A 24794-nucleotide genomic window follows, 5' to 3' on the forward strand; every position below is an offset into this window, starting at 1 on the left:
GGAGGCTAACAAATCAAATCAATTGCAAAAACATCTATCTAAGTAACTAGTGTGAAATAATTCAGTTGCGTGCCTTCTTCCTAGTAGACTCAGTCTCATCTAAACTCTCTTTGCTACTCCTTGGACGTTTGGCTTGGCTGATGGAAGATGTGGCCGAAATAGGTGCAGACTGAACAGACGGAGATGGGAAGATGGCAGAAGGGGACTGAAACCAGCCGCTGTTCCTGCTCTTAGCGGTGTTGACAAGGAAACCCAGAGGTTTGTCAATCTGGAACCTATGGGGAGACTTTCCCTGGCTCTTACCACATTCAGTATGTAAGCAGGTATATATGTACCTACTGACACCTGCGGCCTGGTCTTGAGCGGCGACACCTTGAGACTGTTGTGACGCTGTCACACCAACTTTCTCCGACCAACTATTGGTCAAGCCGCAGAGGGGACACTGTGAAGGCACCTCAATGCCCCACGGCTGTGTCTGTGGGTGGGCGCGTGCGTAAGTTGTGACGAAAAGCCTGGGAAAATGGGTGGTGTTATCCCTGGTCATTGATATGATCTTGGAATGTAGTCCAAGGCGGTTGGAGAGGGAGAGCAGAGAGGGAAAGACTTTGTGGAGATCCAGCTGTTCGATGATGACAAGTTCCGCTAGGGCCAGTAGGAAGTTGGTGGCGACCAGTGGCTGGAACCTTTTGGCAGGAAAAATGATAGCGGATGCTACCTTGATGTCCAGGACGGCCTGCTTGAGCTCAACAAATGCGTCCTCATGTGTGACAATAGAGCCACACACAAGGAGCACCATGTTGGCGGCCTTGAGAAGAGGAAGATAAGGCCGGAATACAGTATATAGTACCTAGATCACCAATTAGCCAAGAACTTGCAGAATAGATGGATACATTACCTGGGTGACGCTCATAGCAATATATCTACCATTTACCTTACCCGCGAACAGCCACCCGCTGTCTTGTTCGGAATGGTTCGAAAAAAATGCAAAAACACGTCCAGCTCGTCCAAGGTGTTGTGTGAGTTGAGTGACACGCGCTTGCTGCGTCTGAGTGTACGCGTCTATCTTCTTGTGTGTTGCAACGTCGAAGACAACCTCCAGGTAAGTGTACCCACCGTTGGGGAAAAAGTGTTCCAAATAGTGCGACAGGAGGGGGACAGGTGTTATCACTTCATCAGTTGCACTGATGATGAAGTGAATGATGGCGACCGGCGTGGAGGCCAACAACGTGCATGACACGGCCTCAAACTTGCCGTTGAGCCGGAGGAAATGAGGAAGGACAGGATGCCCTCCTCTGTCAGGCAAGTTGGCGCTGTAGAATCCCTGTAATCACATTAATAGCGTAGTCAAAAGAATTAAAAAAAGTACTTACAAAGTAGGGTGCCGGCTTTCTAAGACTGCACAGAGAATGGCAGGATAGGCAAAGAAACAAGACGTCGACGCCTTGTACAATGTCGACATAGCCGGTGGGGACTTCAATACAGTGACTGCACATAACGTGCGGGCAAGCGTCGCACTTGTACAATACAACATCACCTTCGGCGCCGTCACGGCAGATCATACACCACTGACTAAATTAGCTAAGATAGACATTATGAAGGAAGAACTTACTAGGCTGTGGATCTCTGCAGGCAGCTCAGGCGCCGCCGGTCCACTTGGCAATGGATCCTCCACATATGGATTGGGAGAACCAAGGGGAACACTGACTTTGAGGGCAACACCCCCAGCAGCGCGCTTCTTGGCAGTGTTCTTCTTGGGTGGCATGAGCTGGGGCTATGAGATGTAGAAGCGGTACCGGCCGATGGATTCAACAATAACAAATCGGACTTACAATAATTCGAACATGGGTGTCACATGATCGCGTGAAACCGGCATTGTGCATACAAAGTCCACACTGGTGCGCCTATCCTCCTCCAATATTTTCATGGGTCTTTGGGGCTGGAGGGAGGTATAGCGTCCACACTGGTGCGCCTATCCTCCTCCACCATTTACTTGGGGTATGGTGCTCAATGTGTGCCTAAATTCGCTTCCTCAACAAGGTAGTTTCATTTGTATTCCCTTAGCAAACACTGACCATCGTTCATGCAGGTATTATTATATGGCGCCAATATCTAATAAAAGGACGGTTTTGATTATATTTGACTTTACAGGTACTGACCAATGTTTACAGATTGTACCTACTTTTATATGTACTGTAGTTAGCAGTACAAGACCGTTGTGGAGAGGGCCCCTCCACAGTGGCCTTGTATTGGCAGAATTTTTTCACTTTATTACTATTTTAAAATGCACAACATGTCTCAGTAGTTTTACCATTATAAAATCACATGCTCCGCTTTGAAATAAAATCACGTGACTTGTATTAGAAACCATATGTGCCGCTTTGGAATAAAATCACGTGACTTGTATACTCAGCGCCCCATATAAGTCTTTGGAGACTTATGCCTATCTGTTACCAACAAGTTTGCAAGATTTGCTTTGATTCAGGACATTTGATTTGATTTGGAGGATGTTTTTGTTTCATTGATAGTTGAGCCATCGAGGAACCTAGTTACCTGAGCTTATGTGAGCGTAGATGGCCAAATATAAAAATTCAAAATTCAAAAGCCCGTATGCAACTGCCTAGCAGCCCACCTTTCTTGTTCAGAGTGCAATTGGGGACAAACCTTCAGTGCGCCCTAAGTGTTGCTTCACAGCTGTACAGTAACTCCCCATATTTCATCACATATGCACTTCACTGAAACTTTTGTTCTGTAACCTTTACAACCACCACCCCTCTTCATCCTTGTGACTCACAAGTAAAGCTCCCGCATTTCATCACGTATGCACTTCACCGAACAAAACTCCATTCTTCTGTCCTTGACTCCTTGCCTCACATCATATTTTAACTCACAAGTAAAGCTCCCCCATTTCATCACATATGTGCTTCACCGAACAAAACTTCATTCTTCTGTCCTTGCCCCCCTTCATCTTCTAACTCACAAGTAAAGCTCCCCCATTTCATCGTGTATGCACTTCACCGAACAAAGCTTCATTCTTCTGTAACCTTCACCACTGTCATTGTTTGGTGAAGTGCATACGCAATGAAATGGGGGAGCTTTACTTGTGAGTTAGAAGCATCCTATAAGCACTTTACGGAACAAAAATTCATTCTTTTGTCCTCCCCCCCCTTCATCTTCTAACTCACAAGTAAAGCTCCCCCATTTCATTGCGCATACGCACTTCACCAAACAATGATAGTGGTGAAGGTTATAGAAGAATGAAGCTTTGTTCGGTGAAGTGCATACGGGATGAAATGGGGGAGCTTTACTTGTGAGTTTTGTTCAGTGAACAGCCATCCCTCTTCATCTTCTAAACTCACAAGTAAATGTCCCCCATTTCATCTTCACCGAACAAAACCTCATTCTTCCGTAATCTATGCACTACATAGTACAAAACTCCATTTATTATTACCCATCTTTTCATTGTTTTATTGTTCAGATCACCGCCATTCTTCAGTGCTTCAGTAACACCTTGACCCATTTTACAGGAACCGGCAGGCCCAGAGTACCCTCTTCTAATGTTCGACAGAATTATGTAATTACCCATGGGGATTCTCCATTAGGCTACATTAATGTGTGACATGTTGGCATGTTCATTTATACTTCCGACGTGACAGGTTTGAAATTTTCCATCCACTCCGACTTACAATGGGGGATCCTGTAGCTTTACTAGCCAAAAGGCTCAGTAGCCGCGTTGATGAACTCCTGTGTGATTCCTCACCGTTTGAATTGTTCACACAGAACAACATTGATGAAAAATTACTACAGAGAGCCAAGTAAGCAATTTCTAAGTTGTTTTTCTGCGCCACTCAACAGCCGTAATTTAAGGACCAGATTGTGGAATCAGTGGCAGAACATTCTACTGTCTGCTAGTGGCGATAGTGGTACTAATCCGACGATCATTACTGATATTGAAATTTCCAGGGCCGCAGTAATCATTGCTTACGCAGCAGTTAATAGTTGTACGTCTTTATTTGATTTTTCGACTGTACCCGAATTTGAATATTTGACTGCAGTACAAACAGATTGGGATGTTGATCGATTTTCGGACTCTGCTAAAGCCTTCCGAAATACAAAACAAAGAAAGAAACTAGCCAAGTATTTCAAAGCTTCTTCATTTGGTCACATAACCGAGCCCACCACATTGGTTGATAAGCATGGAAGAATCCTAGCTTGGTATCTCCCCAAGATCCTGATGCCCGACCGAATGGTATGACTCTCACGAATATGAAAACCCTATTTTAAACTGTTTATAATCTAGGAACACATCAATGAGTCATCAAGATACTCAGACCTGTCCTTGATCACTCTTTGCCTAAGCCAACGGAACAGGCAAAACAGCCTTGGCGTTCACAAGGCTTTGTCATACCCTCTGGCGGAGGAGAATTTGGAGCAGGACGGGTGACTATGTGCCCCGGTGGTTTCATGCAACGTCATGAAGTGAGATTTTTTTCATATCCGATTCACAAGACAAAACTAACTCAATTGAGTTAGCGGCTTCAAGATCTTTTATATCAATCAACTTCTCTGTCGTCACCCATAGTTCAATATTGGTTGTCTGAAATCACAGCAACCGAACGATTCTGGTCCGCTATCACCAGTATTATTGCACCCCATCAGTATCTTGCCGGCATGCAATGTATTTCTAGCCTGAAGCAAGCGGTCAAGACTTCGAATCCAGTTGTTTGGCCCTCAGATTTTTCTGGAATTGAGGTGATTGTCAACCGGGAGACACCGTATCATCGCGATCCAGGAGCATCACCATCATTTTATGACCTTTTGGTGATCCTCAGAAAAGGTCACCAGGCTATATTGGATCTGCCTGACGTGGGTGCTGAGCTACAATATGACCCTGGGAGCATGGTTTACATTTGTGGTAAGGTACTGGAGCATGGGGTCCCAAGGTGGCGTGATGGGGAGAGGATCGTAATCGCCCACTTTGTCAAGGACAAAGTTCATGATAGGCAGAGTATTCCTAGACCGATGTTTCCAACGGACTTGGAATTTCTCATCAAAGTGGGGGCAGGTAAAGGAGGAAAACCTGTTAGTAGGAAGAAGGGCAGAAAGAATGGGTTGAACAGGGGAGAGTCCAGAGGTAGTAAGTAGAGACAGTTATTCATTTGTGATAGCCGAGATTTTTGGATTTGATTAGACAAATTTTTGACTATACACTTCATTTCACATTATCATTCCTTGGTTGAAACATCATGTCTGGGCAGAAAAAAAATCGTCTTAAGGCTGTTTCTTATTCTTTCAAACACAGAGGTAGCCTATCCAAAAAGAAAGACCTGGACGTAGACTATGTTGCCTACAAGCCTACCAGAGACAAGAGGGGAAAGTCCTCATGGGTCGAATCCTGTGCAGATCCACTGTATGAAACATCAATGGACCCTTCCTCCCCCAGCAGCCCAAGGAAACGAATGAAAGAGAACCATGCAGAATTTGTGGATGTCGAAGCCTCTCAGGAAAGTTTGGGTGACTTCATTCTGGACACAGAGGATGGTCACCAACCAAGAAAAACAAAGGTGTGTCTAGTAGTTTCTAACTCGCTGATAAAAGTTTTCTCATGCATGCTATAGACACAAAACGACTTCATAGCAGAATATCTTCATTATTGAGATGTATATCTAGATATAATTCTAGATTCAGAACAATTCACCTGTGCAGGGATCTGCGAGACATGTCAGAGTGCTGAGGCCACATTCAATTGTGTAACCTGTGCTGGTGACCATGGGTGGTGTCGTCCTTGCTTGATCAGATCGCATCAGTCATTACCTTTCCACAAAATTCAACTTTGGAACAACATGTGCTTCCAGGACGTCACTCTTGCTGACCAAGGATTCATATGGTACTTAGGCCATGGAGGAGAGCCTTGCCCTTCATATGGAGCTTTGAAAATTCACGGGGATCAAGACGGGAGAGTAGATGATATTACAGAGACAGGCCCCTTACCTCAAGATACCACCCCTGTGACTATTGTACATTCATCAGGAGTGTTCACACACAACGTATCGTGGTGTCATTGCCAAGGATCTGATCCTCAGCACCTGCAGCTCCTGAGAGCACGGCTATTTCCTGCCAGCTCCACACGGCCCAGGACTGTTTTCACCTTCGAAGTACTGGATCATTTTCTCATTGACGCCTTGGAATGCAAGACTTCAGCCAGGAGCTTCTTTGAGAAACTTACAAGGTTGACAAATAATGCATTTCCAGATACTGTCCCAGTGAGTGAGAAATCTATATTTGTAGTTCAAAATTCCAATGGCATCTGTAGGATCGTTATCGTGAACTCATGAGAGTATCTCGACTGTGGAGAGACTTGAAGAACCGTAAATGGTTTGGATTTGGCCATAATATGAAATCAGGACCTGGCCCAGGAGATCTTGCCCTTTTCTGCCCTTCATGTCCTCAGCCAGGAATCAACATGCCTCTTGATTGGGAGCAGAAGTATGAAAGGCAAGTCAATTATTATTACTGGTGCAGCAAAACCATAGCTAGACAGTGGCCGGTTGGTTGCTACGTGTCGTATACACTCATGGCTGTTGAGCAAGGTGAACTCTGGCCAGTACACATTGTACATAGGCCAGTAATGCTGCAGGCTGGACATATGTGTGTATTTACCCTGGCCAGTACACCTGGTACAGTGGCCAGTACAGATCTTGGCCAGGTTTTTCCTAAACCTGGCCAGCCAATAGCTAGCCAACGTATGTGTGGTGCTGGCCGAGGTCAAATAGCAGCAGAGGATGCTGGCCAGTACTGATTGTACAGCTAGTGCAGGTAGTCCAGCCGGCTGTCACCATTGTGCTGCGATACTATGTGCCTTGTAAAGTGCACTCTGGCCAGACTGTCTTGGTTATGAAGAACTCTCCAAAGAATTATTATGGTTCAATAATGCTAATTTTGGATGTTCAACACAGGTGGCTTGTCATGAAGAGATTTGTGGTAGATGGAAATTTTACCGCTCAGCACATAAACATGAGACAGCCGAAAGAGGACATCTTCCTCTCAGATGGTTTAGGTTATATGGTCACAGAGGGAGAATATCAAGCTCACTTGGCCTCAGCTACAGAGAGTAGGGAGGTGAGTTGGGTTGTGTTCATTTTACAAGTATGCTGAACAAGTTGAAAGAGGTCTACTTGTAGCAACCATCGTGCAGTCAATGCAGCAAATACAAACCGAGGCAACCTCAGAACTACAGGGGTGGGGGCCACTGCTTGTGCAAGGCATGGATGTTTCATTCCCCACTCTGTAGTAGACTTTCAGAAGGGCGAACGGCAAGTCTTATTTACAGCTGTTTGCAAAAAGGTTGACAGTAGCGACATTTTGAGAAAGAACAAAACAAATAAATAATAGCCACATACATACATCACAAATTGACCATCATGTATCGGAAAATCAGTCGCGACGTCAAACTAGCTGCAATCAATCTTCACGAGTATCAACATCTTGCACTCGAAGACATTCTTGCTTGTGTTGGATTTTCAGAAAGCACGTTCTGGCGGATCCTCAAGCTCTGGCGTGAAACTGGAGACGTTGTTAGGCATACATTTGGTATTCGTGGTCGTCCTTGTACCCTTCATTGCGACGATGTACTATATCTCGTCTGTCTTGTTCACCATCGCCCCAAATGGTTCTTAGATGAGCTCCTTCGACTTCTCGATACCAATCACTTCATCTCTATACACTATACTACCATCCACCACGAACTAACACGCGTCGGCATTTTTCTCAAGAAACTGAAGCAGATCGCGAAGGAGAGGAATGAGGAGAAGAGGATGAACTTTCTCATTCGCATGAGCCAATATTCACCAGAGCAGCTTGGTTTCCTTGACGAAACATCCAAAGATGAGCGTACTGCAGGGCGGCTGCGTGGACGAGCAGCTACAGGCCAGCGTGCATGTAGCCATCAGGTCTTTGTTCGTGGGCAGCGTGTCTCTGGACTAGGACTTCTGACTGTAAATGGCATTGCCGCTTCGAGTGTTGTCGAAGGCTCATTCACCACAGTCAAATATCTCGAGTTCCTTCAATCTACGGTGGTATGTCACTGATTCTAACTCTGGCAAGCACTGCGAAGCTGACACAACTTAGTTGCCAATGTGTTCACCTTATCCTGGACCTTTGTCCGTCCTCGTAATGGACAATGCGAAAATACATCATGGAGAGGGTGTTGCGGAATTGATCGAAGCTTATGGTGAGTCACCGTGTCTGATCTAGATGAGTTTTTGAACCATTGGGGATAGGTGTTCGCCTTGAGTATCTCCCACCCTACTCCCCAGATCTGAACCCAATCGAAGAAGCTTTTTCAAAGACCAAGGCCTTCATCTGTCGCTATCAGGACTACTTCCTTGCATCCAATAGTATTATATTTGACATGTATGAAGCCATGAGTATTGTTACGATGTCTGATGCAGCAGGGTACTTCATTCATGCAGGATACTTTTAGTGACAGCAGAGCAGTAAAATTACATCAAGTCCAATCAGAACACTTTTGATACAAGTATGACAGCAATACAAATCTATGTACTCAATTCATGGTCTGGTTCTCGACACGCTGGGCTTCACATCTCTCCATTAGCCCACTGTGCAACTGCATCCTTCATTGCCACAATCTCGCCATTCTTGAATCCCATTTCTTTCAGCTCCGAAACGACAATGTATCTGATGGTCCGTGTTCCTGTATATCCGTTTTCCGTGAGCTTGGCATGGATGTCCGGAGATAGGTCATACACAGCACAAAAGTTCGCAAGAGACAAGTCAGGGCCAGGCCAAGCAGAGACAGGAAGAACAGGCATATCAGCACTATTGACGAGAGCATTGGTTCGACCAGGAGTGGTTGGCAAGGGTGCTGATGCAGGCTGTAAGAATGAAAAAATGTCGTTAGGAAGGTTGAAATTGATTGTCGGAACAGTCAATGTGGATGGGTCTGGAGTAGATTGAGCAGTGTTCCGTTCCGCAAGGCGTCGCTGGATCAAGGGTGCAGAGTTCGACAAGAGGTTAGAGGACAATGTATCGAATTCCTTATGGTTCGGTGGCTTGTCGAGTGTCGTGATAGGTGGTTTTGCAGCCTAGTAACAACAAACTATTCAGCGAGTGCACTCTCCACATCATTACCTCGTGTTACCAAAGCAGCGGCCCACACGCTCAAGTGCCGATGGCTTAGCGTGAAATGAGCATTGTTATCCGGTAGGATATAACAATAACCAGACGTGAGACAGCCAGGCTTGTTGCAGGTATAGCGATTTTGCAAAAGTTTGATCTGGGCAGAGAGCTCGATGTTGAGAGGAAGTTCTTTGACCAGCTTCTTCTGTTCGAAAAAATTGAGTATTGATAACTTCAAAACATGATGCGGGAAACACGACACGATTCAGCTACCTTCTTTTTCTTTTTCTTTCGCTTCTGGCCGTCGCTGTCGGAGCCACTTGATTGGCTGGTGTCACCAGTGTCACTGGCCTTCGCACCATCCCCTTCTGGATCGCCATTCTTCCGTTTCTTCGACTACAAAACCATCACAAGATCAGTAGCATATATGCACATATTTACACGAACTGCTGTCTGGTCTTTCAATGCTTCGATCAAAAGCTTCATGGCAGGGGTCTTCATTCTGACAGCACACTCGACAAGATGTTCATACTCGGCAGTTTTTTTGAGGGATAGTGGCACTGTTTGATGACGAAGAATGGTGAACATTATCTTGTAGTCGTCGTAATCGAGCTTCTTTGGTTTCAGGCTCTCGGATATACACTTGAGTATCTGGGCCTTGAGGGTATCGAAGGGTTCGTCCTGGTAGAGCTTGATGATCGCAGTCTCTTCGCTCCTCTTCGTCTTTGGTTTCTTCATCTGTTCAAATGAGTACATGACGAGGGAATATGAAATCATGACATTTTGAGGTGCAGGAGGAGCTAAGCGAAGGATATTCATGACAGTCCTGACACCCTAAGCCTGTGGTGAACATGGCATACCTTCTTTTTGTTTTCGTGGGCGGCCAGGTCCACGTTTGTCGAGTACGTCCACTGGTTCTGACCTGTCAGGGTTTTCGTCTGCAACAACAGTTTGCTTCCCAGAGTCCATGGAGGAAGACTGCAACATGTCGTCATCTTCTGCCATTGATAGTTCACCATCACTAGAGAAGCTGTCCGTGAATATCGAGTCCATTGTTGTGAGTATATGCGTGCGTCAAGCGTTTGCAAGTATATGCGCGACGCGCGTGTTATTTGACCCTATGTACGTGGCTATTATTTATTTGTTTTGTTCTTTCTCAAAATGTCGATACTGTCAACCTTTTTGCAAACAGCTGTAATATGGTTAAATTAAGCGATTGGTTACGCTGTCATCACGCAGTCACGGTAGGCGTAGGCGTCTTTGAAGTTTCTGAGGTTAGTGTCTTGAACTTCTCGATCGCACACCTCTTGGTACCAAGTCCAGTTAAAACACCAGAATGGTCACATCCATTGTCGCTCGAGCATTTCAAGTTTTTTTGAATTTTGAATTTCAGATATTCTATTAGTCACATTCACGCCGCGGGCTTGTACAGAATGATACACTGTGCCCGTCCAGATCCAGCTGTATGCAATAAGCGATAAGCTAATGAAGACAGCACGCAGATATTTCAAACAGGCACATATTCACCGTGTTCTCAAGAACTTTCCTTGTGCGCCGAGTCGGGTGCATGCATCTCACGGAGCGCAAAAAACCGTAGGCTACAGAAAGGGGCGTGCCCCGGGCTTTGATCGTACGGGCAACTGTCTTTCTGCCCGTTCCTAGGACCCTTTTCAGCAGGATATCCTACAAATGGTAAAGACAAATGGTAAAGGTAAATGAGAGTGATGCAGGAGTGTCGCTTGAAAACACACCATGCCCTCCAGAACGTTCTCTGGCTGTGTGCTGTCAGGAGAAGTTCCAGTCATTGGAAATTCTTCTGAAAGCCCACAGCCAAACGTGTTAGCTTGCGAGACAACGATTCCAGAGTTACTCACTCCCGCCCGTACCTTAGTTTGTTGGTCCTTGAAATCAGCTTTCTCCACGGATCGTGATCGTAAGCAGGTTCATCGTAATTCAAACCCTGCAATGTGTTCCATTCCTGGACACCAAGGTTAGTTTGAAGATCACTAAAAACGTGCAACGTACTTGCGTGTTTTTCGATACTATCATGATATCCTGCAAACCCAGAAATTACCGATGGACAATGAAGATGTGGAATATTGGTAGGATGATAGGAATATGATGAATGATTAATGGTCTCCAACATCTCCTCGAGTCGACAATTCATGTCCTCTCCTGGCGCATGCTCGCTGGCACCTACATATCAGAGTTAGTTTCTTGCGTGTGATCGGCGTGAGAATCATGAAACGTACGAAGAACTCCGACCTCCGCCTAGGCTAGGCCAGAACTGACACCGCCGTGTCCGTCAACTGTTGTTCTTGTTCACAACCCCAAGCCAACTATTACATCGATTTGGAAACGATCTCTGGCTCAATGTACACGGTTATCATCGCAAAGTCGTTATATGTCGATCTTTGGTCGATCTTGAGTGGCTCCATTCGCATACTGTTCTGAACTTATGTCAATTGCGTGTCCAGCCCGAATGCAACTACACAACCGGGCAACGCGTTCACCTTCTGTCTTGACGATATGCACTCGGCTCGAATAGTTCCGTTTCTGTGGCAGCAGGAACGAAGTATGTAATGCGACTTGAAGGAGGCAGAGAGGAGATGTTCTTCATGTACGGACGTTATTCCTTTCCTTCTTCTCTATGAATCCTCACCCTTTCTTGGTCATGCCCTTGTGAGGTGTTCAACAGAAGGTTATTCCCAGGCCAGGGATGTGACCTGGAGATGATTTTCTGTAAACACCTTATCGTCTGTTTGTCACGGTGGTTATCTCCATGACATTTGACTGATTGAAAACTACAAATGACACCGGTTTTACATGGCGCATACTGGCTCCCCACATACTTGGTTGACCGTTGGTCCGGACTCCGGATCCACTTTTCCGTGTGCCGATGTACCATCATTGTGCGTTAGCTAGGATATATCCACCTGTAACTGTTAGTACTACGGCTGTATATATTGTCGCGACCTATCTTTTTCCTCATTGGTCACCCCTCTCCGAACAATCGAGAGGTAACCGCGAGTCTGGTTGACGGTGATGAGGAAAACCACCACGTAGAAGACAATCATGATAGTTGGTTAGTAAAAGCTCTGTGACACATTTTATCGCATATTCGCCATCACAAAACATAAGTTGTCGAGCTGAGCCGCAGAAAATGTATGTCTATCACGGAAACCAGGCCCATTCAAGCTGCGGCCCCAATAGCGCGAGTAACGATGGTATTTGTGGGCACGGCTCCATCGGTTGAGTACAAACATGAGCACAGAATGCAGGGTTTGTGGGGAGCCTGTCGCAGTGGCATTGCATGAAGGTACAGTCAGAGTTAGCAGGTAGGCTCGTATGAGCCGTATCAGGATTCAGGATGTAACTTTTTGACAGCTAACGGCGCTCTCGGCGGACTTTAAAAACCTCGCTCAATGTTTCCAACGGCCATGCCCGCCTGGCAGCCGCTGTTGCTGTTGAATGTTCGAACATCCAGCCATTAATATCATTAGAATTTGCAAGTTTATGCTCCACATCGACTCTGCTCGCTCATCAACTCTGTCTGCCCATCACCTTGCCCACCTAGGACCGCTCGCTGCCGGGTGATAACAACTGTAGTGTCTTCGTTGCATCAAGCAGATATTGGCCTTTCTTACCGGCTTCTCTCTGCATCCGTCGGCAATTAGCATCGTTCTTGATTGTGCAGGCTGCGGTGCTGCCATTCTATCGCAGACTCGCAGCGACCTGAACAGTAACTCAGTCCGATGGCAAGGGTATGTCCTCACTGTGGTCGGTTGATTAATTGATTGTAAATTAACACAGTCCATAATGACATGTCGATGCATCAAATATAGTAAAACCACGGTATAAGTGGGATTAAGGCTAGGTCCAGACAGTGCTAGCGAGCATGTGTGAGAAACAGTGACGAGCTTCACTGTACACCCAGCGACTTTCATATTCCGCTTGGAGGTGCCAATAGGTCACGTCGAGGCCCATACTTCGTCCCGAACCGGCCATTTAAGAGGTGTCTTCCGAGAAAGACCTACCTAAAGGTGGCCGGAATAACTTCGTACCCATATTCAAATCATCTGGGTCATCTTTACTTCAGGTTTCAACTTGCTCAGTCCCAATTGCGTCTAAGTAAAATGGCATTGCAGAAGCTCAAGAGTCAAGACGAGATGAATTAAATTCATCTAGTTGGTGGTCGCAGTTTACTGACCGCCATCCTCGAAGGCTTCCATCGAGTACTTGTCGCCGTCAGCGGTTCAATGGCACGGGGCGATCGTGAGGACTGCACGGTGGGTGAGCAATGGCAGCTATGCTAGTCGTTAATCTCGCTTCTACATAATCATGAAGTTGATCCAATCTCATTGCGGCGTCGTATGCCATTACATTGGACCGTGCAGTACAACGATTATTCAACTGTTCGCGGAGCCAGAGACATAAGTTGTGGTGCTCCCATCTGATTGTTAGCCTCAGGAGGGAACGAACATCCACAACGCATCCACAGCGCGGCTCTCGTCTTTGCATTGCGGACTTGTAACGACAATTAACAACTCAAATGTGGATACAAAGCTGAGCGCACCAAGCAAAAGACCACTATCACACTAATGAACAATGGTTGTCCACAGGAAACTCTGCGAAAGGAACGTCTCCACGGTGAAACCACAACTCGGGGACACTTTCAAAGCGGCAGGCGACAACCATATAAATACTGTTTCAGTGATCTTCAACCTCTATCCTTACCAACTGTACCTACTGCCACTGCGAACACGTACACATCCTCATAACATTTCCATCAATTATCTGATAGCCCAGGTACGTGTATCTCAAGCTTCAATACCTACGTTTTCTAACCGCATTTACTTCTTACCTCTAGATGACCCAGTCCATCCCCCACACCTCATCGAACAGTTCCACTGCAATACAAACGCACGCTGCCTCTCTCCCATACAGGCCCATCACGCCTTCGCCGAGTGTGGGTCCTGGAGTTGCACACGATTCGGTCCCAACGCAAGATGGCTATTACCCATCTGCGGTAGCCGATGTCCCGCGTGCTACCCATGTTGATTCATACCCACCAGCTGCGGCTACCCCTCCCACACAACAACAATCTGCGCCCCTCTCGTACGATCAACCCTTCCTATCGAGTTCTTCTCCAGGGAGCACGACCCATTACGCTCCACAGCCTCCGTCCTCTCTGTTGCCAGAGACCATCCTCGCAGAGGCCGCTGAAGACCCAAATGTCTGGAGTCTCATCAATGAGTCGGGGGGCATTTTGGATCCCGAACTTCTTATCTACGAATATCTTGCAGATGCTGCCGAAGACCCTTATTTTTGCAAGTTTCCAATCAGGACCCTTTTGATATGTTCTTGGCTAAACATTTCTTATGGGAACGCTCTATACCAACGATCTCCCTCTGAATTAGTACCTCTCTCTTCTGCTTTCATCAACAACGAGATGTAGAGTTCATTTCATATTTCACTTCTGTATCACCTATCTACCGTCCTTTCCATGGTTTACTCTCTGCTGTCGCCTATTCATGTATAGCATCACACATACTATGCCAATATAGCTACCTTTCGTTCATTTAAATACACAGATCCCTTGTATGTACATGCTGGAAGATCTAAGAACTTGACTTAAACTCTACCTCGAAAAGCATTAATGCTGGTGCAAGATCTTAGAAAACCTTATTCGAGATTCAAATGGAGATGCAGGCACAACATTGATACACATGAGGCTCGACCACGGGTGCCGCATGGCGGAATGGTTGGCCCACAGAAAATGGGAATCGCTGGATGTCTGGGAGGGCTGCGAGAACATCAAGCGCTCGTCTGATATCTGTTCCTGTAATAGTAAAACCGGGGCTGCCTTCTAGTCCTGTTGAGCTCGAATGCTGATGATCGAGACTGGTACACAAACTGAAAAAACTGCAATGAGACCATCAGTTTCCAGGATCATCACACGTATGCAGACATCTAAAATGTCTTAGTGTGTAAACCAAAGAGCCCTATTGAATCAATCTGTATATGTGCGTGCTTAATTAATCACACAAGATAGTCCGACTGTCCGTAGATTTACGAGGACAATTGGAATCAAGGAGACTTGAAGCGAGAGCGGCGGCGTGCACTGGCAGATAGTTGATATGAATTATGATGGGTGATTGAGCCTGCGAAGGACTAAAAGATCAAGGGTTAAAACAAGTTCGAAGCCTGACCGTGACTGAGTTGAACTTGAGCGTGAGCTTGAGCTCAAGACTCCATTAATGAACGATACCATTGTAGCTCACTGAAGCAGTCCCAAATATCTTGAGATGCACAAAGGCAAGTATCATTCAGTCATTCACCGCACAGTAGTACGGTACAATGAAAATGTCAGGATTCTGCAGTGCGTTGAATCGAGAGCCTGAGATCCACGCTGGCTTTTATGCGAATAATGGGAGTATGCTCCGCAGCGCGTATAGTACAGTGATAGTACAAGGTAAGAACTTCCTTGAAGATATCATATGATGCGTTACAATACTGAAACCGCGAACCACAAAAGGACATACTAATCAGACAAAGGACAAAGACTTGGTGGCAAAAGCAGAATCATCTTTCCTGTCAGAACGCGTGGCTCCTGCGAAGAACTTGGGATCTCTAGCGGGGGAAACAGCCTTGGGGATGGGGCTGGGAGGTGGAGGACGCGCAGCAGGTGACTGACAGCACATCGTTAGGGATATAGTAAACAAGGGAGAATACTCACATTCAATAGATCATCACGTTTATGGGTGGCACTTTCCTTTGTGTTTGTAAAACACTGGAGAGAAAGGTTACCGCAATGCCAATAGAGCAAAGCTCAACAGCCTACATCAAGAAATGCGCGCATGAAATTACGACGCTTGGGTTGGTATGATGGAATGGTGTTCTACGCACGAGTGAGGGACAAAACGATGCGATGGAGAAGAGGAATAACATACCTGCATGTGTGTGAAGGTTCGACTGGTGTTCGATACTTCGATACGATGAAGTAGTAACACAGTGGGTGAGATCGATGATGGTACAAGAAAAAAATAGCAAGTTATATACAATACCATAACATACAAGTGGCGTGAAGGCCTAAGCAGGTAAAGTGTGGAGAAAAGAGCCGCCGCAACGTGTTCACGAAGAGCATGGTATAGAACAAAGATTCAAAAATATAAAGGTGATTACATACGGGAGTGCTTCAATGATCGGAAATTTATTGTGATACCTCGCATAACACAGAGATTCCGAGTCTCACTTATATCTTCAGTAGACGGTGTTCTCTTTGGGGAGGGCCAATATGCAGACGCATTGTTCGCGAAATTTGAACAGTCTATCTGAAGTTACTGGGTAGTCTGAGTGCTACAGGGTCTTGTGCTCTTTGTTGACAACGAAAATTGTGGGATGGTCATGATATCTAGTGGTGGACGCAAGGGTATGTCGTGACTCGGGAGTAAAGTTGGATCAAGTTGCGCAAACCAGACCTACGAAGTTCAATGCAAATTCCCACGACTCTTCTACACATACATTCAACATTCAAAAATTCTTAAAGTTGTCAATCTCCGTTGCGCACTCATATCATGGATGATGGAGCCTGATCCGCAGGTCTTAAGTTGTAGGGCGAGATGTTTGGGGAATGTTGTATATACTGACGTTCGTACGCATGCAGGTGCTTCATCCTTCGATCGACGATAATGTCCTCTTCAAACAAACTCCAGCTTGCCCTCTTCCAGATATTCAATCTCCAGTGGTATAAGATGTCTATGAGGCACCAACCCTCCACATTCACCAGTCATATTTCACGTTATCTCCTCCATAAACTTGCCAACCAGGATTAAGCTTGGCATCCTCAGCACATTAGCCTATGTCACTTGAAGGCGACACCAGTTTCACGGGATTTGTATCCTCGATCACGCCATCCGATGCGGCGTCATGCTTCCCCCAGCTATCCTCGCCTACCAGTATTATGACCATAGCTCAGGCACATACCATCACGGAAGTGTTCATTTGGCGTTCACCACCCGGCATTCCTCAGCTTCCTCTCGTAGTGCTCTGGCAATGCCATGTCCAACTACCCCTCCCGTCCTTTATGTGGCCCAACCCGGGTTATCTATCACACGGTTGAAATAACATCGTGATGCACTAGGCTGACTGATACAACTTGCGTCCAGTATGTTGTCCTAAGCAACGTATTTTCTTCCGTGCATCGGTGAAAGGAAGGGTAACTATGATCCGCTAAATGTTCGCCTTACTACGTTCCAGGAAGCTTATTGTGAGGGTAATGGCGTCGTTCAATGCTATCGCGCGCATCACGCGACAACCGAGGAGAAAGAGTCGAGGTGCCTTTGGCTCTGTTAAACAGTGAGTCAGACCTTGGCTGTCATCAACACTTACTATTTTTTCCCTGCAATATTCCAGGGCGTGTACAAATATGTCATCTAACAATGTATTAATGAGTCGGCATCGTAGAACTGTCGCTATTGATCACGTTCAATATTGTACCAGTGCAATTCTGCTTCAAACCGATGGCAAATTCCATAGCATATCACCTTCAATGCATCAAACTAGCTATTTCAATCTTTATCGATTTGATCATGCCTCCTGGAATATCCTTCCCCACCCCTTGATCGCTTTCGTGTCTACTCCACACTGCCTCAACATATCCCAAGTGACCGTAGTAACAGTATCCAACACTGGAACGCCATACTTTGCCTCCCAAAGCTCAACCTTGTGCGCCGCTATCAGATTTGTGCAGAAAGTCGAAACAGCATCTGCACCCCCCTCGACCACTTGCCCCACCAACGTCTCCAATACATCCTCTCCAATCAGGGCAACATCAGTGTTCTTCACAACACGCAGGTGGCGTTCCGTTTCCGATGTGACTCCCATCCCAATGGCATTGTAGTTCTTCACAATCCTCTCCTGGACGTCATCTAGGTAAGGCGTGACCAGTCCAAGCTTCTTGACCTTGAAAATACCCAAAGCCTTGTTCAAAGCCAATACGGAAGTGGTGGCAGGGATACCCGTAGCTTTGGTAATGGCTTGGCAAAGCTTTTCATCGTCCTCGAATCCTATCCATCCCGCCGCTGTTCCACTCCAACCAATCATATCAACTTCGGCATGGGCAAGTAGTTTAGCAGCTTGCGCGATGACTGAGTGGTCGAACTGAGCGAGACCTTCGGGCGAGAGACTGATCGCCGTGACTGGGAAACGGGAGAAGTGAACGGAGACATTTGGAATGGAGGAAACAATCTGGTAAGTGAGAGGTTCCAACGCAGTATTTGAGGAAGGCGTGAGAATGCCGAGACGGATTTGTTTTGGCATGGCTAAAACGCTGGAGGCAGATTTATGGTGTGCAGAGGTCGACTTGTTATGCAGAAAGAAGAAAGACGGACGAGCGGCGACGTATGTGAGCTTTCAAAGCTGATATAGGGCCTTGTGAGCTAGCATGTGAGTTATAATTAATCGAAGATCCTTCCCGACGGATGTCCGGACAGTCCGAGTTATGACCTGCTGATTGAAGCTGATTTAGGTCTCATCACCAAGGCTTACTGGATGGATATATATCGCTCTCTGTCTGGCAATGTAATCGTTATCTCTTCTCGAGCCACCTGACTTTGGACATAAAATTTATGATATAATATTGTATGATCTTCAATGGCACCATCGTCTGTGCATCGCATCGTAAAAATAGTCCATTTGCATTGCCTTGCTCGTGTCGTCGATCGTGTTTTCGTCAACACACACATCGATCGTCGCTGGGACGAGCGGGGCCTGTAAAACGCATTACAGGACATAGATGGACAAATGCATATGTCAAACGTTAAGCTTCTTACGTCGAATACTTGCCGAGTCCTTCAAGATCAGCTGGGCTAACACATTGGCACTGGTGGACACGTTTGACCACCACTTACTCGTCGCTCAGCAGAACATGCACTTGTATACGTGAACCTTTGTTACGATATTGGTAGATACACATATAACGAGAGTTGGTATCAGAATGTGCCGCTTGAGTTTGTTGTATCGTTTGAACAACAATTAGGTGGACGCGAGAAAGCGAGGGCGGGTGAGATGCATCATACCTCTACCTGGAGGGGGCTAATGTATTAGCAAGCACGAGAGGATATACGTCAGCAAACGAAGAGAGGGGTGCGTGCCGAACCTTCTATTCTAAGAGCACCAAAAGACGATTACAGGCCCGTGTCATATTGATGCATTAAACAGTGCAACTGTAGCGCTCTAGTGATGCGTCATCGGTGCAATTGTACTTCCCTTTGCTCTTGCTGATGCGTTCACAGGTTCTTGTAAATGATCAAAAACAGCCGGCGCGAACAAGGTAGTACAAGGCGTTTGCACCGGAGTATGACATTTGGATCTAAAACACTCACGCAATATGGTCGTGCATGAGGCCAATCAATTAAAGTCAGGCTGTGGTCGGTGGCGGTGGCAGTTGCACCAGTGACGAGGAGTTGTGAATACGTTATGACTAGGAGTTCTCCAAGAAGTTCGGAAACTCATGGCGGCGGCCAAGTTCCCTCACCGATATGGTACTGGATCGTAGACGTCAATAGTATATACTTAACAAAACACCTTGGGCCCCGAGAAGAAGACCGTCCTCATGGCTGCAGCATTCCCGGCTGAACAAAACTAGCAAAGGCAAGTCAGTTTAGGAACAACTTTCAAGGTGGAAAACGCACGTTGTCACATGTCACAGTATACGAACACGTATGTCACGCCGGTTTCGAGACGAACAACGACTTGGGACTAGCAACATAGCTAACAGGACCTCTGACACCTCCGATGGGGCCGCTGACTGTCTGCAATACCTCCTGACTGCAAGCCCCTGACCTAGCACACGAAGGGAATGCGGTTAACGGAAATGAAGCGTTGGAGGGTTAAGATTATGATTTGGAGCCAGGCTTTCCACCGAGATCTGCGGCTTGTTGACGATGACGGCGGCCATGATCACACCTTACACAGTGGACGCGTTGTACTTGAGTCTTCTAATGGTGTTTACAATTAACTTGTGTCACCTTGCAGTGCTTTGAAAGTTTTGTCAGGAAGTGGCGATTCTCGGCACAATTGCCTGCAACCCATAGCGCTACCGCCAGCCACTGCGATTCGAAACTGCGCAGTGCTGAGTCCACGTCCAATTGGTCTGGGCCTTCACCGCGGGATTTAACATATCTCGTAGATCGAATTTCATGTAAGTTCGCCGGGTAAGACTCGTGCCACACTCTTCCAAACTCGTGCTCACCCCTAAAGCTTAAAGGCTGAGCGACTTTCCCTCCACTTTAAGGCTCGTCGCCGTAGCCATGCGGTTTGAAACACAGGGTTATTTTGTACATATGAAGTGGTAATGTGACCAAGAATCTGAGCGTCACAATCCTGGAGCTGAATTTATTCTGCGAAGACATTGATAGTGCGACGAGGGAACAAAAGCTCGAATAGTACAATGGCTCATACCAAAGTCATTCCTTGTAGTAACCTACACTAATCAATGCAATGAATCTATGCTCGAGTGCCGTGAGCCTACATAATCATCACAAGATTATGATGGGTGGGTATACAAATTTCCCGTGATGGTGCAAGGATTTTCGGGAAACCCACCAAAGTCAAACATGATGCGACTCGCGTACGTCCCTCCCTCAAGTTGCGCATCATAATGGACAAAGGCCCAATCTCTTCAAAAATATTTTACATAAGCTCATACTACACGTCACATGAGCAGAGGGCATAATCGAGATCTTCGCTGGTGTTGAGATGCGTCACAGTGTGTCTTATTCACGTTGGTCATGGAGACACCTCTTATAATATGGAGCCATCCATCCGTTTTGACAGAGGGTTTCTCAACCTCTCCTTCATCAGCTGGTCGCTCCTGAACTGACAAATTCCAGTATCTTATTTAGATGCCGCCACTGCAGCCTCTCTCCCCGGCTGAAACACCAGTTCATCATGAACTTTCACTTACTCGCAAACTAGTTTTACTGTTTATGTTCTGTCTCGCCCAATTCTTAGATGCCTTCAGTAACTCAGCTCTCTTCTCCGCAATCCCTGTACTCGAGGTATCCATGGGTATGACTGAAAATCAATCCACTTGGATCATGAGTGCATTCCAGTTGACCTTTGCATCTTTTCTGCTCATCGTGCGTGCTCATCCCATTGATTCTGACCTTGCACTTCAACCCATTGTTTAGAGCGGCCGCATTAGTGACGTATACAACCCAAGTCAGTACCATGCCGCACCTGTCAGGTAGCGACATTAATGAGCTCACAGAAACTGGGTTCGTTGGGGGTGTATTGGGTCTTGGTATAATCTCGCTGTGCGCTGGGTTTGTTGATGATACCATTCCGCTCATCATTCTCAGAGCGTTGACTGGAATAGGTAAACATTCCCGCTCGTCTGACAGTTTTGGCTGACGAAGATCGCTTCTCAGCTTCTTCGATGACAATCCCCTCTGCCCTAGCACTCTTGGTCAACGTATTTCCCGAACCGCTTGAACAAGCTCGCGCAATAGGAACATTTGGAGGCTGCGCCTGCGTCGCTAACGGTGAGAATCTCCCCTATCTGATTATCCATGACCAACTTCATGGTCCCGTTCCATAGTCCTCGGTCTCATGATTGGTGCAATGTTTGTCCAATGGGCATCTTACCATTGGGTGTTCTGGTTTATAGCCATCGTGGCTATGCCAACGGCTCTGGCGTGTGCCTTCATCATACCGCCAGAAATTGCAAACGCCAAAGACAATCTTGAGCCTGCAGCAGCGAAATGGAAAAGTCTTGACTTACTCGGCGTGACCATCCTAACTGGTATGAATTTTCAGCATGCCCCGCTTCGCATCCCTCACGAGCTTCGACAGTTGCTTTGATTTTGTTCATCTTCGCTGTGACATCCGGATCCACTGATGGCTGGGCATCTGCAGCGGTGCTTGTCCCGCTAATCGTATCAATCATGATGGTGATCGGGTTTTTCTGTTGGGAAACACGCATACATGTGGATAAAGCTGCAATGTATGTCATCAGGGATGCTTGCACCTACCACCTATCATAGGCTGATCTTGTACCAGACCACCCCGGACATGGTTTTACCACAATTTCTCGATTCTTTTTGCCGTGGCGCTCTTGCCATTATTTTGGTGGTTCACAGTGTTCATAATCTTTACCACCCTGTGGCAAAACGTACTTGAGTGGTCGGTAATATCATCGGCTGTACACATGTAAGGTCTCGACTGTCACTCCATGTTTCCCGTCATTCAGACTGTTTTAACTTACCAGGCTCCCGATCGGTGTCGCAGCTCTCATTATGAGTTTCACCGGATCGCTCTCTCGGATCTTCAGTCCCAAATGGATTATTCTGACAGGCATGTCTTTTTGCATGATCGCGACCGTATTGCTGGCGCTTGGCGGAGGAAAACCTGATGACTATTGGCCATACGTATTCCCAGCTTTTTCTCTAGGGAGCGCAGGGGTCATGCTGACATATACGCACACAAAGTAAGTTCAAATTGTCGTGGTTTGATTAACACGTTCCAATCGCTGTAATTACAGCATCGCTATATTTCAAGCCGCACCTTCGTCCATGGCAGGCACAGTTGGTGCCATCTTTAACGGCGCTCTTCAATTTGGATCAGCAATTGGTCTCGCTAGTGTCAGCTCAATAGAGACATCCGTGGAGGCCAACCATGGGGGCTCGCATGAGTATAAAGGACGAGCCGCAGTATTTTGGTTCCTCTTGGCAGTTGTCTCTATTCTGTTCATTTCGGTATCAATATTCTATGACCGCAGTACGGACCACACACCGCAACCAGAACACGGCGACCCCGGACATCCTGCTCGACGGAGCACGGACTCTGACGAAAAGCTCAACGACACGAACATGATAGAAAAAGCCGACCTAGCGAATCTGCCGGTGTAGGTTCTTTTTGATGACTGTTCCTTTAGACGACTATTTTCGTTGATGACACATTTATTTTTTACTATTTTCCTGTTAACGACCATACCGCGATGACCTGCAGGGTAGATGTGTTTTTTTATTTCATTATTAGAGGTAAGGTAGACTTCATGCTGTATTTTTTGTTAGACATGCTACCCATCTGGCCATGGGTATATCAATAGACTGTATTGCACATGTGTGAGAGACGTACGATTGATGTACTGATCATATCACAGATAGGATTTGACGCCGAACTTGGGTTGACCAGGATCTAAATTTGTAATATAGACCAAACCATGTTGTCAGCCTTGTGGCGGTGCCACCATCAGAACAAAAAACCGAGAAAAAAAGGTATCGGACACCTCTGGGCGAGCGTCGTGTTCTAGAGACACATAAGCAAGCTTGAAAGTCAGACAAGATGCGTTGAACGTACCGAGCACGATCCGCTTTATATCTTCGTCATAAGGAATGCCACCCATATTGAGGATCTCCACGCAGCAGATGGCAAAAGCGTAGACGTCCGCTTGCATCGTCGGACTTGCGGCACCATCCAAAATTTCTGGCGCTTTCCACCTCGGCGTCCCATCTGTGCAATCAGGTGGTCAGAAATAAAACGCTACTTCAAAAGTCGACATACTCGGTCGTTGACACCCGCTCAGCCTGTAGGCATCATCCTTGAGTTCCCTCTGATCGAATCCAGCAATGGCACAGTTTCCTTCTGCATTCACGAACACATTTGTACACTGTTCCAATACATGAGCAGAGCGTAGGGACATCGTAGGGCTCACGAACTTTTAAATCACCATGCACCACTCCTTGGGCATGCAAGTATTCCATCCCGCCAGCGATCTGAGAGATAAATCGGAACTGGTCGACTTCGCGTGGCGTGGCGTAATCATCGTGTGCCATGGTCAGCAACCACTCCACGAGGCTCCCGCGTTCGTATAGCTCGCTCACGATGAACCATGGCTTGGAGCCATGGGTGCTACTCGCCCCGAATATACGAACGACCTGAGGGTGTTTGAGTCTGCGCTACAGCTCGACCTCTTGACGAAATGTCGAAGCTGGGGTAAAGTCGTGGAGAACCTTGATGTCGACCAATCTATCGCGCCAAGATCCAGCATAAGCTCTAGAGAATGACCCTTGGTCGATCATCTCAAACCGGTCGACCTCGTATCTGAACAGTTATATCTATACAGAGCACAACATAAAACTGAGAAGGCACCCACCGCGTGATGTCCATGAAGGAAATTCCCCATTACTAAGCGATGTCATTTTTTGACAGCTGGCCTGGGCTCGCCCTAGAATTGAACAGCACCAACAGAGAGTCAGCTCAATTCTGAATGTAAACGTAAGACCCAAGGTGGTGGCAAGGTGGTGGTTTAATTAGATGGAAGCTGTGATGATCGAACGTTGCTGTTTTCGGGCAACTCCGGCGTCAAAACCGTCTAGCTAGCGTCCTCACTCACTGACTTCGACCGTCCATAGACAAACGGTAAACCAACGAAGATAGTCGTTCCTTCAACTTCCTGGCATTTTGTGGAGCCCGTCAAATGCTTAGCGCTGGTCAACACAGTTAGGGCGGGTCCGCCGCCGCCGCCATTGGGGCTGCTCAATTCAATAATTCTAAAAATGTCGAAATTTGACAGCTGGGCCGAGGTCGCAAAATAAGCCCTAGAATTGAGCAGCTCTAGTAGCAAATAAACATCGCCTCGAGGGGTATGGCCT

At 46.7% G+C, this 24794-nt stretch overlaps 8 protein-coding genes across 8 annotated transcripts; 3 read left to right on the top strand and 5 right to left on the bottom strand.

Annotated features, from left to right (window-relative positions):
- Nucleotides 1-61: 61 nt before the first annotated feature.
- F5147DRAFT_778896 (uncharacterized protein) lies at nucleotides 62-1880 on the bottom strand (the record flags this gene model as incomplete). Its single annotated transcript, XM_041442205.1, has 6 exons — nucleotides 62-292; nucleotides 344-847; nucleotides 896-1321; nucleotides 1371-1565; nucleotides 1610-1771; nucleotides 1830-1880. The coding sequence occupies 6 exons, from the start codon at nucleotides 1878-1880 to the stop codon at nucleotides 62-64; spliced, it is 1569 nt and encodes a 522-aa protein (XP_041287684.1).
- Nucleotides 1881-5663: 3783 nt separating this feature from the next.
- Nucleotides 5664-6511, top strand: F5147DRAFT_522628 (uncharacterized protein; the record flags this gene model as incomplete). Its single annotated transcript, XM_041429939.1, has 2 exons — nucleotides 5664-6260; nucleotides 6311-6511. Coding segments are annotated over 2 exons (798 nt in total), but the record flags the coding sequence as incomplete, so codon positions are not given.
- Nucleotides 6512-8594: 2083 nt separating this feature from the next.
- Nucleotides 8595-9954, bottom strand: F5147DRAFT_584880 (uncharacterized protein; the record flags this gene model as incomplete). The annotated part of the gene is made up of 4 exons (XM_041431819.1): nucleotides 8595-9101; nucleotides 9158-9340; nucleotides 9391-9486; nucleotides 9577-9954. 4 exons carry the CDS (start codon nucleotides 9952-9954, stop codon nucleotides 8595-8597), a joined length of 1164 nt encoding a protein of 387 aa, XP_041287686.1.
- Nucleotides 9955-10546: 592 nt separating this feature from the next.
- Nucleotides 10547-12157, bottom strand: F5147DRAFT_763838 (uncharacterized protein; the record flags this gene model as incomplete). The annotated part of the gene is given in 9 exon segments (XM_041440663.1): nucleotides 10547-10596; nucleotides 10728-10818; nucleotides 10887-10917; nucleotides 11022-11113; nucleotides 11161-11190; nucleotides 11210-11331; nucleotides 11649-11691; nucleotides 11798-11861; nucleotides 11988-12157. 9 exon segments carry the CDS (start codon nucleotides 12044-12046, stop codon nucleotides 10547-10549), a joined length of 582 nt encoding a protein of 193 aa, XP_041287687.1. The 5' UTR covers nucleotides 12047-12157.
- A 1719-nt stretch (nucleotides 12158-13876) lies between these two features.
- On the top strand, nucleotides 13877-14722 carry F5147DRAFT_719451 (uncharacterized protein). Its single transcript, XM_041438749.1, has 2 exons — nucleotides 13877-13944; nucleotides 14006-14722. Exon 2 carries the CDS (start codon nucleotides 14006-14008, stop codon nucleotides 14591-14593), a length of 588 nt encoding a protein of 195 aa, XP_041287688.1. The 5' UTR covers nucleotides 13877-13944; the 3' UTR covers nucleotides 14594-14722.
- Nucleotides 14723-17724: 3002 nt separating this feature from the next.
- F5147DRAFT_584870 (putative Asp/Glu racemase) lies at nucleotides 17725-18456 on the bottom strand (the record flags this gene model as incomplete). The annotated part of the gene is made up of 1 exon (XM_041431818.1): nucleotides 17725-18456. The coding sequence occupies one exon, from the start codon at nucleotides 18454-18456 to the stop codon at nucleotides 17725-17727; it is 732 nt and encodes a 243-aa protein (XP_041287689.1).
- A 2585-nt stretch (nucleotides 18457-21041) lies between these two features.
- On the top strand, nucleotides 21042-23048 carry F5147DRAFT_642253 (major facilitator superfamily domain-containing protein; the record flags this gene model as incomplete). Its single annotated transcript, XM_041433081.1, has 9 exons — nucleotides 21042-21278; nucleotides 21330-21360; nucleotides 21410-21517; nucleotides 21570-21683; nucleotides 21740-21943; nucleotides 21994-22144; nucleotides 22201-22350; nucleotides 22409-22627; nucleotides 22682-23048. The coding sequence occupies 9 exons, from the start codon at nucleotides 21042-21044 to the stop codon at nucleotides 23046-23048; spliced, it is 1581 nt and encodes a 526-aa protein (XP_041287690.1).
- Nucleotides 23049-23120: 72 nt separating this feature from the next.
- Nucleotides 23121-24511, bottom strand: F5147DRAFT_840298 (kinase-like domain-containing protein). The gene is made up of 7 exons (XM_041444283.1): nucleotides 24296-24511; nucleotides 24111-24243; nucleotides 23859-24077; nucleotides 23704-23809; nucleotides 23500-23652; nucleotides 23278-23448; nucleotides 23121-23226 (listed from the first exon to the last, which is right to left on the bottom strand). The coding sequence occupies exons 1-6, from the start codon at nucleotides 24307-24309 to the stop codon at nucleotides 23369-23371; spliced, it is 705 nt and encodes a 234-aa protein (XP_041287691.1). The 5' UTR covers nucleotides 24310-24511; the 3' UTR covers nucleotides 23121-23226; nucleotides 23278-23368.
- Nucleotides 24512-24794: the final 283 nt, after the last annotated feature.

The sequence above is a fragment of the Suillus discolor genome (assembly GCF_016758755.1).
Source record: "Suillus discolor strain FC423 chromosome Unknown F5147scaffold_77, whole genome shotgun sequence".
NCBI classification, from domain to species: domain Eukaryota; kingdom Fungi; phylum Basidiomycota; class Agaricomycetes; order Boletales; family Suillaceae; genus Suillus; species Suillus discolor.